The 23,189-nt window shown below is 40.1% G+C and overlaps 1 protein-coding gene across 5 annotated transcripts in view; it reads right to left on the bottom strand.

Annotated features, from left to right (window-relative positions):
* Positions 1–23,189, bottom strand: part of RIPOR2 (RHO family interacting cell polarization regulator 2) — a 206,525-nt gene that overhangs the window by 56,745 nt on the left and 126,591 nt on the right. For all 5 annotated transcript variants that reach the window (XM_019668180.1, XM_019668177.1, XM_019668176.1 and 2 more), the window contains exon 2: positions 739–865. In XM_019668180.1, coding sequence (XP_019523725.1) covers positions 739–865 — 127 coding nt within the window. The remainder of the gene's footprint in view (positions 1–738; positions 866–23,189) is intronic.

The following is a 23,189-nucleotide window of genomic DNA, read 5'->3' as shown; positions in this document are numbered from 1 at the left end:
TGGAGCTGGGCTGCCGTGAGGCAACAGCGTAGACTGCAGTGGGGCTGGCCGGCAGCTGGCATACGCTTTTGTGAGCTGCCGTGCCCGCCGTCCAATGGCCGGCGAGCAACTGCCTCACCCAGGAAGAGCGCAATGATAATACCAACATGGGCCAGTGAAGCAACGTCCTCCACAACTAGGCTGAACAACAAAAAAAACAGCAACTCATCTGTTCCCCTTCCCTGATTCCCCAACACTGTTCCCCTCCCTCAATTCCCTAATAAAATCTTTAAAAAAAAAAAAAGAAAATAAAAATGGTCAAGGAGCTCTTAAGGATGCTGAGACTCCCCTCACAAATTTATTAAAAACAGAGAAATTTTTAGAAAATGCTCAATATCAACAAATGTATGGATAAAGGCAAATCTGTTGTTGCTGGTTAAAGGATAAATGGGTTCAAACATTTGGAGGCACTTTGGTAATATTTAACAAAATACCTTAACAAGGCGGGGAGGGGTGGAGGTAGGAAGAGCTATATACATATATTGGTAGCTTAACTTAATCTTCAGCCATCTTTTTTTTTTGTAGGAGGAGTTCTAAATGCTAGAAAAGAAATGACAGCACTTAATTTTGGTTTTTACATCTTTGGTATATTACATGTGCGTGTGTTTACAAGGTCACATGCCCACAGACCCCCTTCACAGCATCAGAGCTTGCAGCCTTTTCACACTGCATTCCAGGAGAGAACCATGCATGACTTGCCTGGATCGCCTTTCTTGAAGGCCGCTGAAGCCCGCAAACGACTGGCTTCTAATGATGCCATTGGGCCCTCCCGGGGAGAAGGACTGGGATCCTACCAACATGGTTTCTGGGAGTCGGGCTGGTAGTCCTGTAAGGCAAGGAAAAGATTATGGCAAATTACAGGCAGGTTCAGACAGAAAGCACACCAAACTTGTCAACAGTGAAAAACCATGTGACTTGAGGTCAGGTGAGGTGAGTCATGAGGCCATTAGATGCTTGTAAAGCTTCTTTCTGCCACGTTCTTCTTCTTTTTTTTTTTTAATTACTTTTATTGGGGAACAGTGTGTTTTCCCAGGACCCATCAGCTCCTAGTCAAGCATTTGTCTTCAATCCAGTTGTGGAGGGAGCAGCTCCCTGGCCCATGTGGGAATCGAACTGGCAACCCAGGTGCCATGAGCCTGCACTCTAACCACCTGAGCCAACAGGCCACCCCTGCCACGTTCTTTTTAAGCCTAAGGGTTCACTCTCAGGTGAAAAACAAAAACAATAAAAAACAAACAAACAAACAAACAAAAAACACCAAACCTACCTCCTGAAACATAAATAAAAATAAATTACACACATCAGTGACTTTAAGTCTCCTTCAGCCATTTTTTTTCAAAATAAGTTTCAACCATATCTTCAAAAAACATGAAAATTTTGTAATGTTTACCTTCATTCAACAACAACAGTGAAAACACAGAAATGGGTTAAGTGAAAATTTCAGCCAGGTCCTGTATCACATTCAAAACATAGTCAGGTCGTAGGGTAGAATTCAACACTTAGAAGTCATAAGACTAAAAACACAAGGTTTCTTTAGAGATGAACTTACTTAAATTTGTTCTCTCTTTTTCTACCCTGAAGTATATTTGAAAAGATAAGATTGTATCACTATTGTGGCAGTGCAAAGAAGAGAGAGAGCGTTCATGAAAGCAGTGATAATCTAGGTTATGATAAGAACCTGAGTAAAAACGCAAGAAAGGAGAGGAAAACGCAGCAAAAAGCACACCTCAGTTCAGTCACTTGTGTCCTTTGGTAAAGGTTTACCATGACTGACCAAGATACACTGTCAAAACATTACTTCAGCTGGACAGAAGCCCAAGGTTAGTTCCTTCAGAAGACTGCCCTAGGCTGTTAGGTAATTGTATTCCCTTGAGATCAGGGAAAGTCAGTGCACTACCACTGTCTTAGCAGGGGACCTCAGTCCAGAGAAGGGGGACTCGCAGAAGAAAGGGGAGGCAGCTACAGTCCAGACTGAAGCGTTCCACAGTGTGTAGACACCACCCTAGTGTGTTTGAATAGCATCAACAATTGCCCTTTAAAGACCTAGTAAACAAGAAAAGCTGAAAAACGGGCTGGCCGAGTGGCGCGTTGGTTAAGAGTTGGCTTGGGATGCCAGCTCTGAGCAGCAGGACTGGGGTTCAGATCCCACATGAGGGTCAGTGACGCTGCACCCTCTACAGCTAAGGTGGTGAACAACAGCTCGACCTGGAGCTGGGTTGCCGTGAGTCGCTGGCGACAGCGTAGGCTGCAGTGGGGCTGGCCGGCAGCTGGTGTGTCCTTTTGTGAGCTGCAGTGAGTGGCCGTCCAATGGCCGGCAAGCAACTGCCCCACCCGGGAAGAGCAATGATAATACCAACATGGGCCAGTGAAGTGACGTCCTCCACCACTAGACTGAAGAACAAAAGGACAGCAACTTGTCTGTTCCCCTTCCCCAACTCCCCAACGCTGTTCTCCTCCCCTAATCCCCCAATAAAATCTTTTTTTAAAAAGCTGAAAAATGACAGCAGCAGAACTTTGTCGGAAAAGTCATGACGTATTTTTTTCTATGTTTTTCGTTGCAAAAATGCGCCATGACTTTTCTGACAACCCAATATTAATAGATGTGATGGAAAAGCTGACTTTCCTATAGATACCCTACTCAAAGCTCTTCAAAGCAGCTCTGCCAAAGGAAAAGAGGTTTGAGTGAGTGGTTTCCCCAGAGAGGACACACAGCCTCCTCCCTGGTGCTGCTTCAAGTCTTTAAATCTCCTTCTTTCTTCACCCCCACTCACAGAGGAAAGCAGCTCTGGGGTTTCTATGCATTCTTGCAGGTACTGTTGCTGACTCACTAGGGCAATAAATAGGCTTGCTCTTTGATCTGGGTGGGATGTGAATCCCCCCCATTCCGGTGAGGGTGGGGTGGAGGTGTGGGGGAGGGAGGAAAGCATTCTCTAGAATTTTTAAGGTAATAAAGTGGAAGTATGTACGTACAGTAAAATTAACATCTAGTGCATGAATGACAGGATAAAAATGCATTTGCAAATAAGGCTCTCGGGTTACTTCTCTTCACTCCCAAGGCTCAAAAATAACCACGATTCACTTAAATTCTTACTGAGGCTCTCCTAAGTGCTCTTCGCTGCTCACTGAGAGGTCTGTCTACTTTTCATTGAAAACAACTTCTTAGGTTCATAAAGCATGCCTGGGCTATCTTCGTGTCACATGCAAACTTATAATAAATATCAAGAAAACACCGTAGTTCTTTCTGTGCTCAATAATTTTATAACCAAACCCTACCTTAAAGTCTCAATAGGGCAAATTTTATTAGCATTGTATCTCACTTTGTCAGTTATTGTTCAGTAGGTCTACTGCATCATGGAACTCTTTGATCACAGGAAAAGACAAAGGATTTGAAATATTTTAACAGTATGATTGTCTTGTATTCCCTAGAAATTATTTTTTTTTGAACTAAAAAGATTTTTTCTCTTATTCATTGGGTCACTAGTTTCAATTCCAGTATTGATGCCTGGCTCCGACTCCTAGGCATTCTGATTTAATTAATACAAAATTCGACCTGGGTATTGGGATTTTGAAAAGGTCCCCAGTTGATTCTGATGCTCAGCAAAAAAAAGAAAAAAAAATGTTGCCCAGTGAGTTGATATTTTAAAACTTTACTTAAAGGGCCAGCTGAGTGGCGCGATGGTTAAGAACTGGCTTGGGAAGCCAGAGGGCACCGGTTCGGATCCCACATATGAGGGCCAGTGACACTGCCCTCCACAGCTAAGATGCTGAACAACAGCTCAACCTGGAGCTGGGCTGCTGTGAGTCGTTGGCGACAGCGTAGGCTGCAGCCCCTGCTGCAGTGGGTTGCCATGGGCTACCGTGTGTAGCCAGCAGCCAGCGTGAGCGGCCAGCAGCTGCAGTGAGCGGCCGTCCAGAAGCCGGCGACTGATCCGCCTCGCCAGGGAAGAGCGCAATGATGGTGCCAACTTGGGCCAGTGAAGCAACATCCTCCACAACTAGACTGAAGAACAAAAAAGGATAGCAACTTATCTGTTCCCCTTCCCCCAATTTGCCAATAAAAAAAAAATCTAAAAAACAAAAAATACTTTACTTAAAATAATCTGCTACAATGTCTCAAATCCAACTTTTAAAATATGCTATTCAGTCTTAAATAAGCCTCTCTTTGCAAAGTTTAAATGTCTTGTTAAATGAATCAAACACAAGAGAGTAATAAAATACATGAGAAGAAAAAATAAGTTTCTCTTCTTTTTCTGTAATAGGTAAGAAAAATTCTTGAGAACAAAACAAATGTTTGTCCCAGATTCTAAGACTGTAAAATGCTTTGGGGTGAGTAAAATCCTCAAAAGCTTTTCATTATTTACATGTTGAATAGATGACCACTGGGAATATGTCTGGATAAGCATTTTCAATGTTCCGTTTTGTCTTTCTGGTCTCAGAAATGATGATTATCTATCAGGAAATGATTTGGAGGAGACCTGGTTTAGGCTGAGATCTCTATCCTGCTGTCAACTGCCCGAAAGGCTGCCAGCATCACCCATAAAACAAGGTCATAAAACAAGTCTGTGTGCACCCTCCACACAAAGTTAGGGTCTTGGAGAAAAGAAGCAGTAGGCTGGGATGGAGCAGAGCTGAGTGATTAGGGATAAGAGCACATAAAAACACCTTCCCACCCCTAACTCTAAAGTAGTGGGGAGTGTTCTTTGCTGCTAGTCTTTCAGCTTCCTCAGTTCTTCTCCAGTTGCAGTTTCTTTTGCAACTCTGTCATCATCTTTTTGACAACTCCACTCCCACCTCTTGGCACCCTAAGTCTTCAGACTGCTCTCTGGCTTTCTAGAAGTCCCACAGACCCCATCTCTACCTAGCTTCCAGGCAAAACCTCCACTGAAGCTACACTACTCATTTCCAAGCTTTAAGGATTTAAACCAGTTACCCGTGCAGGAGTCATTTGCTTTTTAATAGGAGATGCTCCTTGGGACCAAAAGCCTTCACCTAAAGAAAGGACTACAGTAGAACTGCAGTATCACTGCTGGTAGGCGTGTAAAGTGGTACCCAAAGTTTGCAGGACAATTTGGCATTGTCACTTTAAAATGTAAAAGATACTGGTCCTTTAACACATCACAGCTACTCTTTGGTATCTGTTGTAGAGATAAACTCAAGTTCACAAAGAAGCATATACAGGGATGTTCATGACAGGCAACATAATAGCAGAAAAGTAGAAATGATATACCCGTTAATCATTACAGGAATGCTTAATACATTATGGCATAACCATGGGATAGAATACTATGTAGCAGTTAAAAACAATATGCCCATATAAAAAGATCCCTGGGACAAACTACAAACAATACACAGTAGGATGCCAGGATATTAAAAACAAAACAACATAAAATAATGCTCATGAAAACTAGACATAGTATAGTTTATACTATGTATAAAAGTATACATAGACAGTGTCTATGGAGAGGTGGGAATGAGAGGTAGTCAGGAACTTTTATATTTATTTTTACAAAGGCAATGTATTTATGTATTATTTGAATGATGTAATATTATTTTTTGAAATTGCAGACATTTGGAATTGTCCAGAGTTGGGACTGGGGAGGAGAAAAAGCTCACATACAAGAACATATGACATAACTCTGTTGGGTAAACACGATATTCATATACTTTTCATAAGTCTTGCAGAGTAGAAATAGGATTTCTAAGAAATAATGTATTAGGTTTCATAAATTCTGATTCCACCAGAACAATTCAGAAGTCTTTGTTATGAGTTCTGAGCTTTGTACTTCTTTACTTTCACTCGCAAAACTTGTAGAGAGGGACTGTATTCCTGGGAGTATGAACTGTATCCAATACATGTTGCTAAGGCCTACCAAATACCATATCTAAAGAGCAAGAAATTCCATATAAAACAACAAGCATTTCTTCTTATGTCTACTTGAAACTGCTGGGACTTTGAAAATGTGTTCTGTCCCCAAATTATTGACTCCTTACCTGGTCTGTCTGAAAATGCCAGCAGAACCAACATTCATTTTTATGTTTTAAATCCCAGGGAGGTTTCAAATCTCAGGCAGATGGTAAAGCTGCTTTGGTTTGTCCCCCACTTTGCTTTGTCCCAGGAGGCCCAGGCTGTTCCACAGGCAGCCACCTCACGCAGACAATTCCACAATCTATGGGAAGACTCCCAAACACCTTGACTAAGAGTTGAATAAGCCCTACCGTTCTGAGCTGAGCTTCTTGGTACAGAAGTCAGAAAGTCACAGTTGTTTCTCTTCTTCCTACAGTGAAAACTGCTGCTTTCCCCCTTGCTCTGCAATGCTAAGTAAGGTCCAATTAAACACATACCAGCGTCTTTTGAAATTAGGACGGGTATAGGATTTTATATGTTCTGTATAACATGGTGATATAGGTACACTGGACTTGGTGGGTGAAAAGTGGAAATGATATAAATGTTAACCATTACAGGAATGCTTAATACATTATGGCATAACCATGGGATAGAATACTACATAGCAGTTAAAAACAATATGCCCACCTGACCTGAAATCCTTGAGTCTGTTTAAATTATAAGGTAGCTCATCAAATCAGCAGGTAGTTTTGGGAGAAGAGCCCCGAGCAGGATCTGGGGAGGGGGCTGAGGCAGATAAAATGAGATCAAGGGATCAAGAGCCCCCCCCCTCACCCACCAAGTCTCATGCCCTGTTTGGACCAGAAATAAAAGGTTGAACATGAGTACAGTTCAGAAGGGAAAGCAGCCAGCTATCTGGAGAATTTAGCGATAAGCTGACTTAAAAATAAATGCATGAGTGGTAGACGTCAACCTTGGAGGGTTATTGGCACGATAGGCAATAAAAGTCATCGTCACACAGCAGACCCAGGCAACAGGCCCTAACGTGCAGCCCGTGGTGGCTCTGCCAGTATGTAGAAAAAAATGGAAGAAAAATGTTTGGAAAGTTCCATCTAGGTGACAGTTCTATTTCCCCATTATATTTTACAAACTGGTATTCTGGCTTATGCTTTCCTATAAGTTAGCTTAGCCTGAGTGACCAAGCCTGTCTCCCCAGATTTGAACAACTCCTCTAGGGGACCCATATGTGTTGGTGTGCTAAGTGAAGGGTCCTGGTAGCCCAGCAACAGGCCAACCTTCTTCAACACCTGTCAGACACGAATCCTCCAACTCACCAGTACAGAAGGAAAGTGCTGGAGACCTTGACTCACCTAGAAAGTAGCTGGATGAACCCTCTAGTCAGCTAAAAAAAAATGTCAATACTGATTTTTAAGAGTTAAGTATACTGAGACCTATTAAAGGAAATACCCATTAAAGGAAATAGGAATCATTAGATTACTTTTAGTTTTTTTTCAAGCATAAAAGCACTCTGCTGTATTAGGAAAACACAGAAAAGTAGATAGAAGGCAGGACAGGCAGGGGGCGAGAAGAACCATACTGTTTCTGTCACCCAAAGACAGCCACCAGGATAATTTTGGTGTATATCATTGTCTTCAACTTTTCCCTTTCCATTTAAAACATGATAATTTTGAACATGTTGCATGCTAAATTTGTATTTTGCTTTTTCTGTCAGGTTCTTTTTTTAGAGCTATGTCGAGGGGTTTATAAATGAGCTTTTTTCTTAAACTATTTTTATAAGGGTATTTAGGTCTCTCCCAGATTCTGTGTGCTCCTCTGGATAATAAAAGGAAATCCAACCAGTCTACAGTAGATATGCTTTTGATTTCCGATTTTAAGATATGGCCAAAGTTCAAATGAATCCTTGCGAGGATGGCACGAAGGCCTTTGGGAGACAAGAGAGCACATTCACATCTGTACACGCTTGATGATATTTAAGTTCAAAGATCGTGAACTTAAAACAACATGCTAACTGGACATCATTGCCCTAACCCTTGTAAAGTTTTTATGGTATTTTCCTCTTTTTTACTTAACCAAATCCTCTATCTAATTAAAACACAAATAAGTAATTCTGGAAGATCCCACTAATGATAAAAAATATAAGAGATAGCTGTGATTTCTGAATGAAGATAGTAAGGACATCTTTGCTCTTGCCAAAGCCTTTCTCACGAAGGGGAGAATGTCAACTTAAAAACCAATAGTTGCCACAGTTGCAAAACTATGCCACTTCCACAACCATCTGAGATAAGGCAATGACCACTAGGAATGCTGGCAGGTTGCTGGGGTGACATGCTGGCAAGCATAAAAAATTCTATAATCAATTCAAGTGTTTCTGGTGCCAAGGATAGCAGCAGGCAAAGGAGCATGACAGAATCTTTTTTTTTTTTTTTTTTGTGAGGCGGGGGGATTGCTGGAAATGTTCTAAAACTGTGTGTTGATGATTGCACAGCTGTATACATTTACTAAAACTCAAACTGTACACTTAAGATTAGTACATGTTATGGTATGTGACTTTTATATCAATAAGTCTATTAAAATTACTATCAATTTCTAGAGAAAGTCGTCATTCCTTCTACAAGAGAAAGTACCATGAAATCAGGACTTAAAAAGGAAAAGCTGAATCAGTAAGCAACCACCTGAGAGCTGAATGCTTCCGTGACAAGATCCTTTCCTCCAACGAGGCCACGAGAGATGCAGGACGCTAGCCCTGCTTTGTTTTCTGACTCATTTCTTCAAGCCCGATTTTTGTTCCTCCTCACTTCTTTCCTAACAATGTCATCTTGGTTGTGTTCCCCACATCTTGGTCAAGAGCTGAAGTATAATTCAGGTGTCTGAAAAAGGCATGAGGGCTTTTTCAGATGTAAAAAGCCTGCTAGGCTAAATGATTATTTAATATGAATCCTAAAAATTTATATGGTTGCAAAGTACCTATTACAGAACAATTACTAATCTTTAAAAAAAGTTGATATATTTAAACCTTTGGCTATTTTTTTTTAAAGATTTTTATTGGGGAATTGGGGGATGGGAACAGCACTGGGGGAGGCGAACAGACAAGTCGCTGTCCTTTTGTTCTTCAGTCTAGTTGTGGAGGACGTTGCTTCACTGGCCCAAGCTAGCACCATCATTGCGTTCTTCCCAGGCAAGGCAGATCAGTCGTCAGCTTCTAGACGGCCACTCATGGTGGCTGCTGGCCACTCACGCTGGCTACTGGCTATACACGGTAGCCCATGGCAACCCACTGCAGCAGGGGCTACAGCCTACGCTGTCACCGGCGACTCACAACAGCCCAGCTCCAGGTCGAGCTGTTGTTCAGCATCTTAGCTGTAGAGGGCAGTGTCACTGGCCCTCATATGTGGGATCCGAACCAGGGCCCTCTGGCATCCCAAGCCAGCTCTTAGCCAAAGTGCCACTTGGCTGGCCCAAAACCTTTGGCTATTTTTTTTCAATATAAGTAATTTTTACCTTAATCTTGATTTACTAATATTCACATTCATTTTCTTTTTTTTAAAGATTTTATTGGGGAATTGGGGAGGGGAACAGTGTTGAGAAATTGGGGAAGGGGAACATTGTGTTTTTCCAGGACCTATCAGCCCCAAGTCAAGTTGTTGTCCTTCAATCTTAGTTGTGGTGGGTGCAGCTCAGCTCCAAGTCCAGTCGCCGCTTTCAATCTAGTTGCAGGTGTGGGGTATGAGGGAGGGGTGTAGTCCACCATCCCATGTGGGAGTCCAACTGGTTAAGAGCACGCGCTCTCACCAGCTCAGCTCGGGCACAGCTCACTGGTCCATGCGGGAATCGAACTGGCAATCCTGTTGCTCAGACCTCATGCTTTAACCAACTGAGCCATTTGGCTGGCCGCTGGCTATTATTATTATTATTATCATTTTTTTATGTACTGCTTTAAAATAAGTCAGGGCAATGGTAATATTTGCTTTTCAGTTGTCAACATTGTCTGCTAACCAAATGATAAATGCATGCATGATACCTAACACTGACAAAGATAAGTGATGTGAATGGATGAAAAAGTTTATAGAACAACTCAACATAGCCTCACTCCTCGCAAGGAGATAGATGAAGAACCAAGATGGACTCTTAGGCAAGTACTAAACTTGCTGAACCTCAAACTGGTTATCTGTAGAAGGAGAGTAGCATTTCCTCCCCATTTTAACAGGCACGCATTATAAGGTTCAATTGAGATCAAATCATTATTCAATCTTACCATCACAATGCCACTTGGACATTTTCTAACCTGACTTCCCATTAACCCCATGGATGGCAGGACTTTTGCTTAAAAACATACATAAAAATGAGGAAGTGCTTTACAAAAGGTAAAGTACTTGAGAAACAAGGAGATTGCAGTAATGAAGACTTAGGTTCAACTAACTTGGAAGAAAAAGGAACTCATTTTCAGATCTCTGGAAACTGTTATTGATGGTTCTCTTTCCATGCTTTCTAAGACTCCATCAATCAACCCATAATTATTAAATACATATTATATGCTTGACACTGGCAAGATGCTACATTCCATCCAAGATCCAAAGGGAATTAAAGACTAATCTCTGCTTTAAACAGTTGTAATAATTTAATCAGAGAAGATAACATGACTCTCCCTAAGCATTTGGGAGACAATTTGTGGTGTAAGAAATAACAGAAATTTTAAGTGGTACCAATTTCTGAGTGCGCCAAGGAAAGCAGTAAAGCAGAGATGACAAGAATGTGGGCTGTCAAGTCAGACAAATCTGGGCTCCATTTGGGTTGTACCACTTACAGCTGTTTGAACTTATGCATGTTACTTAACTTCTCTGAATCCTAGTCTCCTCGTTTCACCACAGACGATTTTTGTGAGGTGCAAATGGGATAACACATACAGTGCCTGGTAAGTTAGTTCTGAATAATAATGAAAAATAATCGAGTTCTCTCAAAAGAGAGGTTGATAAATGAGACAGGAGCAGTCAGAAAGTTTCATAAGGAAGAAAAAACCAGCTACATCCAGAAGAATAGGCATGATCTGAACAGGTCAAGTTGAGGGATGCGGGAAATGCGCATCTTTTTGAAGATAGCAATTTTTAGATAATTGAAAAGCTGAGCTACTCTAAACACTGATAGGACAAAAACAAGGGAGCCCAGTTCAAAAGTCAATTTTTTAAAACATATTTGATTTTGAAATAATTTGAATCTTACAAAAAAGTTGCAAGAAAAGTACAAAAAGCTCTTATATATCCTTCACCCAGGTTCACCATTTGTTGACATTTGTTACATTTTACTTTGTCATCCCCCCCTTACACATACACATGCACATTAATTCCTGAATCATCTGAGAGCAATTTGCATATACATATTTATATATTTTTCTCCTCCCCATTGAGCAATATGCAAATATGATGCAAATGTACTCCAAAATTCATCAATGTGTATTTCCTGAGAACATGGGTTTTCACTTACATAACCTCAGTACAATTATCAAAATTAGGAAATTTAACATCAGTACAATTTTATTTTCTAATGTACAGGTTTTATTCAAATTTCACCAGTTGTCCCAATAATGTTCTGTATATTGTCCCTCTACCCCCAATCTAGGAGCTCACCCAGGATCACACTCTGCCTTTCCTGTCATGTGTCTTTAGCCTCCTATTTTTTTTTAATATATTTTTTTTAATTGGGGAATTGGGGAGGGGGAACAGTGTTGGAGAATTGAGGAGGGGGACCAGCCAAGTTGTTATTCTTCTATCTTAGTTGTGGAGGGTGGCAATTGCCATCTGGCTGCCCGTCGGCAGCTCATAGTCTCTAAGCTCAAGGTGCTGTGTTACAATCTTAGTTGCACGTGGGCATAGCCACCATCCCAAGCAGGAGTCGAACCAGCAGCCTTGTTGTTAAGAGCGCATGTTCTATCCACTGAGCCATCTGGGCGGCAGCTCATCTCAAGGTGCTGAGTTCAGTCTTAGTTGCGGGCAGGCGTAGCCAGCCATCGAACAGGTAGTCTTTGTTAGGAGCACATGCTCTCACCAGCTGAGCCATCCTGCCACCTCTTGGCAGCTCAGAGGCAGCTCAGCTCAGGCGCAGCATCACTGGCCCATGTGGGAATCGAACTGGCGGCCCTGTTGCTCAGAGTTTGCACTCTTAAGCTAACTCTTAACCAGCTGAGCCACTCGGCCAGCCCTAGCCTCCTTTTATCTGGAATGCTTCCTTGGCCTTTAATGTCTTTCATGACATTGACATTTGCATAGAGTACAGACCAACTGTTTTTATAGAATGTTCCGAAGTTTGGGCTTGTCTGATGTTTTCTCATAATGAGATTCAGGCTGTGCATTTTTAGCAGTGATGTCAAATAAGTGATATTGTCCTTCTCAAGGCACAAGGAGTCACTTGGTCCCATTACTGGTGATGTTATCTTCGATCACTTGGTTAAGGTGTTGTTGGCCAGTTTCTCCCTTGGAAAGTTATCATTTTTACCTTTGTGGTTGGTAAGGAGGTACTTTGAGGCTATGCAAATATCTTGTTTCTTTAACCCAGGAGTTTTAGCATCTGTTAATGATTCTTGCCCAAATCAATTATTACCATGGTGGTGGCAAAATGGTACTCTTTGAACTCAATCATTTTTTTGTTTTACTGTATAAAAGAGTTTTCCTTTATCCTTTTATTTATTTGTTTGTTTATTTCTTTATTGTCAAGTGGACTCATGGATTCTTATTTTATTCAATGGGTTTAATCCCTTACTGTCATTTGATGCAAAAGCCAACTGTTCTTGAAGCATTTTCTGAGCAGCTCAGCAGAGGGATCTTGCCTTTGAATTATCAAATTGTGCATTTCTGGTGGGAATTAACGTATTCAGGGACTCACTTGTATTATAATTATTTTCCTGAACATCTTATCTCTTTAACCAAACTACCATCTTTTTGAGAGTAGGTACCATCTGTCTGTACCAACTCCTTTGATTCGTAGTACAAGGTAGGATAGAAAAGCATTGACTCTGGAGCCAGACTGACCTAGGTTTCACCCAAGTCACTCATCCTTTCTAAGCTCCAATTTTTCTTGTCAATAAAATGAGGACAATAATACCCAAGTCGGAGAGGTTGTTACAGGAGAAAATGAGATAACATATGGAAAGGCCTTAGTGTGGAGTAATGGTCTTTCCTATTAACTAGAACTTGCCTTTTGAAGCTGTATCTGACTTTTGACAATCAAATAGAATGCACTAATTACAAACTCATACATGTTATATAGGTGAAGAATTATACAGAAATAAAGTAATCTGACATCATTGCTCCCCTCTTTCTCTCTCTTTTAGTCCCCCTCCAAGCAATAACAGCAGAACATGGCGAAGCTATTTTAAGGGTCTGGCTGAATCATTTGAGGAGTAAAGAAAAAATGTTAATAGCATGTCTACTCACTGGGACAGTCAGTTGTAGGAGCTTCTAGATAATTGACACCATTTCTGCCTGCAGAAATGAAAACTGTTTTTTCTCCCATTCTGGTGGATTAAATAAATACAGGGAATAGCAGCTGGCCTCAAGATAGTTAAAAGAGAGATAATTCAGGACATAAAACAAGCTAAATTTCACGAAGGGGTGGAGTGGATTTTGACTAATGTCATATCATTTTAAAATGCAAAGTCCAGAATAGTCATAGATCTTCATTTGGTGCAAAGTACATAGCAACACGAATCAACTGTTTCCTGGTTTGAAAGAAAAAAGCACTTTGCACTTCAATGAAGGTTGATGCTATTAGTAATAATAAGTAAATTTATATATATTTAGATACATATGTAAATATATAAGGACCGGCCAAGTGGCTCATTTGGTTAAGAGCTCCCTCAAGAGTGTGAGCTCTGAGTAACAGGGTCGCTGATTTGATTCCCGGCCTGAGCTGAGCTGCCACTGAGCTGACAAAAACAAAAACTGAAAGAAAAAAAAAGGTAAATATATTACATATAAATGTAATATATATGTAAATATATATGTAAATATGTATATGTAAACACACACATACACACAGACACACACACACACACACACACACACACACACACACACCAGGGGTGCCAAAAAATGTATACAAGTGGACACTTTGATCAACATTGCTCAAGCAGTTCACCATAATCAGAAGTGTCTGGACGCTGATGGTAACCACTTTGAGCACCTCTAGTCATTGCAGAAGTCAAATGTGACTTGTAGTCTTTTTTTGTTATTGGTATATATTGAATAGTACAATTTTAGTACAGTTTTCCTTTCTTAAAATGTGTATACATTTTTGTCACTGTGTGTGTGTGTGTGTGTGTGTGTGTGTGCATGCGTGCATGTGCGTCTGTGTGTGTTAAACCCTGCAAAACCCATGAATATTAAAGGGGAAAAAATCTCTTGGGAACACAGTTCTCATAGTCAGATAGACTGATGCTGCTGAGAGAAAAATACACCCACCACGAACCCTCATTTTTTGATCACCAGATTAAAAAACAACACTCCAATATAGAAGAAAATAGCCCCATGCCTGGAGTTACCAACCCCTCAGGCATTCCTGTGTGCAGACTGTTTATCCCTAGAGCTTGGTGACTCATTTCTAGCTAATGGTGATTTTTGCTTCTTTACTTCAAAACAGCATCAAAATGATAATGACATCTTCTATTGCTATTTGACTTTACTGAAATTACCATTTTTATGAGCCATATTTTTTTTGTTTTCATTAGAACTGAACTACATCTTTGGAAATCCTAAACAGAAAACCCATTAGATTCTGGGAGAATGTGCCCAACAGTGTGCTGGGAGTAGGATGATGCACTGTGCATTTGTTCCCTTGTACCCCATGTGTGGCTGACACTGGTATTCATTAATGGGCATGAGAATCAGAACACGGAACTGAGAGCTTCATAAAGAAAGCTGCATGGTGCATTTCATCTCAGAGAAAGGATAAGAAGTTATTTTAAAGCTTTTCCAATGTGGCCTACATAATCAAACTAACACATATTTCATGTGGTTAATTAGTTTATTTCTGGCCATCTGAACAAGTAAATTGAATTAATGGAGGGCTGACTGACAATTGTGTCATAGAAAATATACCTAAAAACATGGACTCAATTATGGTTACATGATCATGGCCTTCATTTGAGCTGGGAGGTTTACAGTTAAACCCTTGCAATACGAAGGTAACGCAACGTAAGGCAGTCCTTTCAAACTCGAGTTACATTCGTCATTTTATTCCTGTTGTTATGACAACACTTTTAAAAGCAGCATTTCAAAGGCTTAGCATTCAGGCATCTTATTATAGACTTGAAAACAATACATGAGGGTATGAAGTGCTGCTCCTAGGGGCTTAAAAGGGGCCTGGTGCTTATGAAGAGATGCAGTTTGAACACCTACCTGGCCTCCTTGCTCTGGCCCCTACACCTCCTCAACTTGCTTTTTTCTACCAAACAAGTAGTGAGGGCTCATTCAGGGGAGGGAAGCTTAAAGAACTTACGTGGGAAGATACGAATTATTATTCACAGTCTCTATTCTGTAGTTGCATTTGTGAACAAGACCTTTTCTCATGACCTTATGTATTTCATTCTCTTGATTATAGCCTGTGTCATACAGTTTTTAGGTCTGTAAATGATGGTGTGTTCTGATCGACTTCAATTGCGTATTGTTAGGTATTGGAATGATTTGTTTATGCAACTCTAATTTTATAGGAAGACTTCTCATAACACACACTTATTATGAAAATTAATAATTGATAAAGGGCTATTCATGCTAGAGGGGAAACCTGTTACATGAATCATTGACCTCTTGTGTTTGCACTACAGTGTTCTAAAAGTGTAGGATTATTTGTTAAAGTATGTTATTAGTTTTTTAAGCAACATACAAATAGAAAGATGTTTTTGCTAAGGAAATGAGCTAGTTGAATATTGGCACTTTCTAGTCATTATGTACTAAGAGAGAGAAATTTATGTGTTGTGTTTAATTTTCTCTACCTTGAAGTGAATTTCTCTGAGAATTGTACCTTTTTCTTCCCCAATCTGTGGCATTTTGTATGAAGTCATGTGAATTATTACTAAACAAAGTATAGCTGATAAAAAGAAAAATGAAGAAAACTATAAAAAATGGATTCATTTCAGAAGAATCCAGTGTCAAAAAGTTATTCTAGGATTCTAACAGAGTAAGGCTATGTATACAAGTGCCATCATGTGCCAGCAGTTTCACAGTTGAGTGGCTTCCCAGAGGCCTGTACACATGTTCTCTGTGTGGTAATTTTAGCAAATTAAACTGCTATAATAGGGATAGTAGTTTCATTACTGGTCCTTGCTCTTGCATACCAAGAAGGTCGCATATGAATAACATCTGCTGAGTTACTTTTGGTTGTCAAAAGCAAATAATTTATAGTCAGAATGCAAAGCAGTTAGGCACAGCTATGTGGAAATACCTAGATTATCAACAAAACAGAAGCATGTTCCTTTTTATGGTACACTCAGGACAGTAAGTTAATATTCATTCTTACCTGTCTATGACCCTTTTGCCCATTCACTGTCAACCAATTTACCAAGAGGAGAGTGAGATCCATTTTTATACAGAAGGAAAATGAGGGGTTGGAAGACTTTTCCAAAGACTACTTGTATCCCCTACTGCACCCTCAATCACCTGTTTTCTTCGAGGCCATTCCCTAGGATCATTAAGAATTCTGGGTCACACCAGAATTGTTTGAAGGGCTACTTTTTATTTTCTGGGACTCACATCTCATTCTGCAATACTTGGCCTTCTTTTGGCCCGTTCCTTTTAATTGTTTTCCTCTGGTTCACTGGTGACAAAGTAGGTTCTCACTCATTTCCTTGGGTCCTTCCCCACGGACACCATCTACCCTACCCTGTCAGCCTAGGGGAAGTTATAAACAGTAGAGTGACAGCTCGTGATTCTTTGGATAAGCCGGGGAGAAATAAAACAGGTAACAGATTGTCTCTGGACTTATCTCCGCAGGGCCCAGAATCCCTACTGATCATGTCATTTATTCATGGCAAAAAAAGGGAGGTGGAAGGACAAGAAGAGACTTAAGAGACATACCAACCAGATGCAACGTGTGGACCCTGTTGTGATCATGATGACACACCAACTGAAAAAAGAGTCATTTTGAGACACTTGTGACATTGTAATGCGGACTAGATGTTAGATCGTTACATGATACTACGGAAATATTGCTCATTTTGTTAGGTGTGAAATGGAATTAGGTTATGCAAGGAAGTGTCCATATGTTAGAGATGCACACTGATGGGTGTAGGAGTGAAACGACATGAGGTCTAGGTTTGCTTCAAAAGGCTTCAACGACAACAATAACAAAAGGGATAGACGAAGCAAGTGTGACAAATTCTTAACAATTGCTGCAACTGGGTAATGGGTAGTCAGGAACTTGTTATCCCATTTGCTCTATTTGTGGGTATCTTTGAATAGTTTAATAATTTATTGGGTGTCTACTAGCCCAGTGCTGATCAAAGAAGGTAGTCCCAAATAGCATGTAGGTGTCAGGGCACTAATTTAGCATAAAGCAGGCATGTGTAATCTCAGAGACAGTAATTCTTAACCTTTCCCCCCTTTATGGAAAACTTTAAGACACATGAATGTAAGAATGGTGAATGCAAGACAAATACAATACACGACAATCCCTGTCCTCCTCAGATCTCAGTGCAGATCAAGATGAAGTCACCGAGAAGGGAAATTTGTCTGTTTTCTCTAGAAGGAGAAGGAGATTTGCTTTGGCCTTTTTGCTTGGTGGGTCTACCCTATTCCACTTCAAAGCAAACAAAAAGTCTATAATTTGACTACACTGGCTTTAATAAGTTCCAGATCCACCTAATTTTCCACTCTAGTCAGGCCAGCATCTGTGTAAACACAGAAACTCTAAAGTGGGACCATCTCTCTCGGACATGGAACAGGCCAACAGGGAAAGGGAGCTGTGTGGTCAGGGAGCCTCCGACTTGGCCTCTGTCCTCAGATTTGTAGAGAGAAGCTTGTGAGAATATTTTGAGACTTTCACCATAGACAAGGGGACAGAGAGATCTACAGCTGTCAGGACTTGTAGAAACAAACGCATACTTTGAGCAAACAGGCAGCGTTACTTGGGCAACATTAGCCATGCAAAAATGAAAAATGACATAATCCCCACATAGGAAATTTAGGTGTTCAAGCCAATCGACAGAGGCCTTCTCCACCATATGAGCTTCCAAAAATTTAGTACCAGTTGCTAAATTTAGAAGAATTTAGAATAGGTGACCCTTTGGAAATCAAAATAAATAGAGCTATTTGTATCTGTAGTATCACCCAGGGGCCTCAGAGAAACACTTTTATCAGTGAGGAGGTTCATAGTTCCAACTGCATTAACATCTACTCCGTACTGGATAGCAACCCTGTAAATTAGGTAGCGCAGTTCCCATGATTCCTGTTGTATAGATAAGGAAACTGACCTACAGGCAACTGTTCCAACAAGATTGTTGGCAGAGCTGCAACAGGAGTCAGGATTCCTACGTCCCAGATGTGCTCTTGCTTCTACCGATCACTTTCCTTTAGCCGAGAAAGCAGAATTCCTCCCTTTGTCTGATTTTTTTTTGATAGTCTACTATATTTAAAGTTTTATTTGATGATACATATTCATTTCCAAATGCAAGATCAAGAAAAATTAACATATCACAAGCTGCCCAGGCCTAGTTTAAAACAATATAATCTATTCCCTTCTTAGAGGAAGTAAGTAAATTATCTAATACCTGATACTGGTGAATTTGACTTTTCACATGCATGACTTATACAAAAACAACTGACAGAAGTCTTGGGTTTTTTGTTTTTAAAGCATATGATGTTTTTATTACTAAAAATTGAGATGCATTTTTTTACATTTTTTTAAATTAGTTTCAGGTGTACAAAACAATGTACTAGTTAGACATTGACACCCCTACCCTTTGTCTGATTCTTAACATGACATTCCATCAACCTGGAGTGAAGGGTCAGCCGTACTCAGAATGCCCTGTGGCCCCACACACATCCTCAGTCAGTACTGATTCGGTGCTCCGATAGCTCAATAACAACTAATGCTTATCTCACCATCATGTCCTTGCTTTTTATTTTCTTACTCCATAAACATCCCCACAATGAGGTCTCATTCTGGGTTAATAACAGTATAATGGTAACAGAATTTTCGATACAGCAAAAATAAATGGGTAATCTTTGCTGTTAAGGGGTCATGCCCTGTACGTTATTCTCTTGTACTTAAATCCCAAAAGTCATGCCCACTGCTAATAGCTGAGTTATTGGGTTTATCTGAAGACATCTACTGCACTAAAATAATTATTTCACCTACATCCCAGCCTCTGCACCTTCCTATTGACATAACCATCAACAACCTCTAGAAAGAGCCTAATATAATGCAACATCTAATTTAGAAATTCTCGAACCTGGATGCATATTAGAATTACCTGGGGAGCTTTTTAAAAATGTCATTGTCTTCATCCCCAGGTATTTCGATTTAGTTGATCTGGGGTGGGGTCTGGGGATAGGGTTCCGCCCCCCCCACCCCCCACCACCCCGAATATTCTCAGGGCTTAAATTTTCTCTGTGCACACAGTATATAATAATCATTGATCACATTTGCCTTCTATTCTTTCATTATATAAAAAATTAGAGTCGTTAATGTTCTCTAGTTGCCTGATTCCAACTCCACTACAAAAATTATCTGAAACGGGCATTGAAAGCCTTCACCAGAAAAACAGGACAAAATTGTAACTCTTATTTAATGGCAAAATAATAATAATAAAAATAAAAATAAATGGTTATGGGCATCTCAGGATTTAAAAGAAAAACTTTTCCACTCTTGGGAAGACTTAAAAGTAACTACATGTCAGGATCAGAACTTGTGGTCATCTATTCTTCTATTTTCTAATGCTGTGCTGACAAGACAGACGCTTTCCCTCTCAGGGCTGTTGAGATAACAGAATTCAGCCTGCCTGGGTTTGTTGACCAGCTGCATCACTTTATAGGTGTAGCCTGAACAGGTTGCTTAACCTCTCCGGACTTCAGTTACCTCATCTGTAAAATGGGGATGATAAAAGGACCCAACTCATAGGTTGCTGTGAAAATTAAAGGTTAACGAATGTAAAGTGCTTAGAACAGTAAATAAGTGTTTGCTATTTTTATTTTTACAGTGATAAGGATGTATTATCAAGTCATTTCCAATTTAATAAGGTCTAGATTGAGACTGCCAGGGCATCTCCCAGAGGAGAAAAGTTTTAAAGGAGGTTGATTTCATAAGTTTTATAATTTACCTAGGTACTCATTTATGAGGACTGTTCATTCCTCAATTCTCTTGAAAGTCCAATTAGCAAACTGAGCTAGTTTTCAATTATAGAAACTATATAATATCTGCAGAAGAGGTCAAAGATAGTTGATTTTCCTATTTAAAAACTACAGTGAGTATTAAATGCAGTGCAGGGTCCTAGGATGCTTTCCCACTAAGCAGGCATTTTTAAGAGTTGATTTTCCACGGTATGGTCTGTTAGTTATTCAGTGAACACCCTCCAAACAATCAGCCAGCCACTCTGAACTTTTCATTTTTTGGAGGATATCGTTCACATTGTATGTTTCTCAAGCATCATTGCAAGACTGTGGAATTGAAAGTGCAGAGAACATCGAATGTGGGTGTTGAGTACAAGCACATGGGATGAGAATTCAGAATGTGAACTAGGCAACATCTTTCAAAAATGACATGAATTCACATAAGAATGTATTCTGATCCCTAGGACAGGTAGAATTTTTCTCTGCACCAAAAATCTATCATCTGACAGGATGGGCCTATTGTTTCCAAGTCAGCAGTGCAGGCGTTCCAGCCCCAAGAGCAGATGCCCTCCAACTGTTCAGCCTGGGACATTCAGGGTGACCAGAGAAGGGGCAACAGGTGGACAGGTGGGTGGACACAGCCAGTCACTGTGCTCCTACCCTTTGCTACTCTCCAGATGACACTGTGTGCCACAATTAATATTTACAGCAAGAAAGGTCAATATCCAATTTACCAGTTATGTTTCTGTTAGCACTTCCAGAGTCAAGGGAAATGGTTTGAGAGCATTTGTCTTATTAATGAAAGTACATGTAATATAGTACATATTTCCTGAAACAATTTCATGCCATCACAGCTCTAATTAATAGAGGGACTTAAGTTGCATAGAATCTTAGTGTGTCACAGCCAGTGTCTTTGTAAGGGATAGACAGAGGCAGCAAGTAAGAACAAGGAAACAGCAGGGTCCAGAAGCTCACACACACTTGTGCACACAGAGACACATCAAGCTGTGTGGTGTGAGGTTAGATAGTCGATCTGCAGCCACACAATTGGTGTAAATCTCCTGTTTGGAAAAGTGATCCCTGCTAGTGTCCTCTTCTGTAAAATGGGGATCATAACATTTACATCTTAAAGTTATTGTGAGAATTAAGGGACATCAGGTCTGTGAAGTATAGCCAGGCACAAAGTAAGGCACTCAGTAAAATTGATGTCTATCATCATCATCATCACCATCATCGTCATCGTCATTATCCAGGTCAAGAATAAAAAGACAAATGGCCTTATTAAATAATGAAAGCTTAATGTTTTTATGCTCTGCTTTATTTTGTAAAGCAAGTTGTTCTTGATGGAACCTAAAATCTCAAATGATAAATTCTGGCCTGATTATAAAATTACTAGAAAGTTGCAACTCAGTTGTATAAGCTGGGTTCCCCTGTGAGGGGCGTGGGGCAAGGCTCCTCCTGCTAACACTGTCTCAAGACAAAATCTGATTATGGCATGTAACTTTGCTTAGAAAAGTTGCATCTTCCCACCCCCCACCCCCACTCCCAAAAAAAGAGCAATTGAGGGCCAAATATCCATGTTTCTTTTTCTCTTTATGAAGTTTCCTTTGATGTCTTCTCTTGGATGCTTAGAACTTAATGGAGGGATAAGGAAATATGAGTGAAGCTCAACATGCAAGATGGTTGTTGCCTTTTGAACTTCACTGCAATGCTTTGGTTTAAGTATTTTAATTTCACTTCCTCTGTATAAGTTCCCATATAAGCCATTTCTTTTATAATTCATTGCTAAGGAGATTCACCCTGTGAGAAACTGCTATATTTTGTGCATCCATCTTTCTAATAGCAATAACTTAAGTGATAACCTACGATGTCCCCCTTTTTGCCCAGCTCCCAGAAAGTTGAGAGCAAAACTTGCTGCTCAATTATAGCATGAACATAATGCTTTAAAGTTAGAATACTGACTTTTTTCCAGCTCCTCCTTTTCATATTTATTCTCACTTTTAATTGTACATTATTGTAACCTGTCTCAAATTTTTGGCAAGTCATGGAGCATAATTTTTTTAGTTAACTTTTTACCAAGTCTTACTCTTCTCTCAACTGCCACATATGAGTTTAAAGAAGCCTGACCAGCTATGCATTGTTTGACAAAGGTCATGAGGATATTTCCATCTGTGTCCATACATCGCCCCATAATTTGTTCCAGTTGCTTGTCTTAGTTTAGTTTTGGGGAACCACTGGATTACAGTGGTTTAGGGACAATGTGGAAACTAATGATTCTTACTATAAATCCCCCATAAATTTTGATAAAGGAAATAATCATCACTCCCACTGAATTAGTCCCATAAAAGAAATTATAGGGCCAGCCGAGTGGTGCGATGGTTAAGAACTGGCTTGGGACGCCAGAGGGCCCCGGTTCGGATCCCACATATGAGGGCCAGTTACGCTGCCCTCCAAAAAAAAAAAAAAAAGAAAAGAAATTATACTCAGGCTAACACAAGGCCCATGAAGGTAATTTTTCTTGCCCTGATTTGAAAAATGGGCACTTCTGGAAAAGATCAAACAGGAGTTAAGTCAATGAATCAAAGCGATTGTTCTGAGAATTATATTCAAACTTAGTAAGTCCAAATCTGAGAACTCTATTTGTGATGCAAATTCAAGGAAAAAAAAATACTTGGTTAACAAACCAATGCAATTTTGCATATCACACACATTGGTTACCACTTTCAATCCTTCCTGAGAGAGAGGGGTAAAGCGCATGCACTAACCAGACCAAACAGGATTCATTTTTCTTCAACTGCAAGTCATTATCCTGCATAATTCTCCTCAGCATAAACTAAGACTGTGTGAATTAACAATAATCTTGTTTTCCTACATTCAGTAATTAAGATAAAACTGATCAATGATCACTTGACATGTGGGTATGGATTAGACAGTAGTTCTTATACAAGGTAAACAATGAGGGCCGGCTGAGTGGC

This window comes from Hipposideros armiger, unplaced genomic scaffold (assembly GCF_001890085.2).
Source record: "Hipposideros armiger isolate ML-2016 unplaced genomic scaffold, ASM189008v1 scaffold_519, whole genome shotgun sequence".
NCBI lineage: Eukaryota > Metazoa > Chordata > Mammalia > Chiroptera > Hipposideridae > Hipposideros > Hipposideros armiger.
Note: the sequence above shows the minus strand (reverse complement) of the source record. Positions and strands in the feature narration are given on the sequence as shown.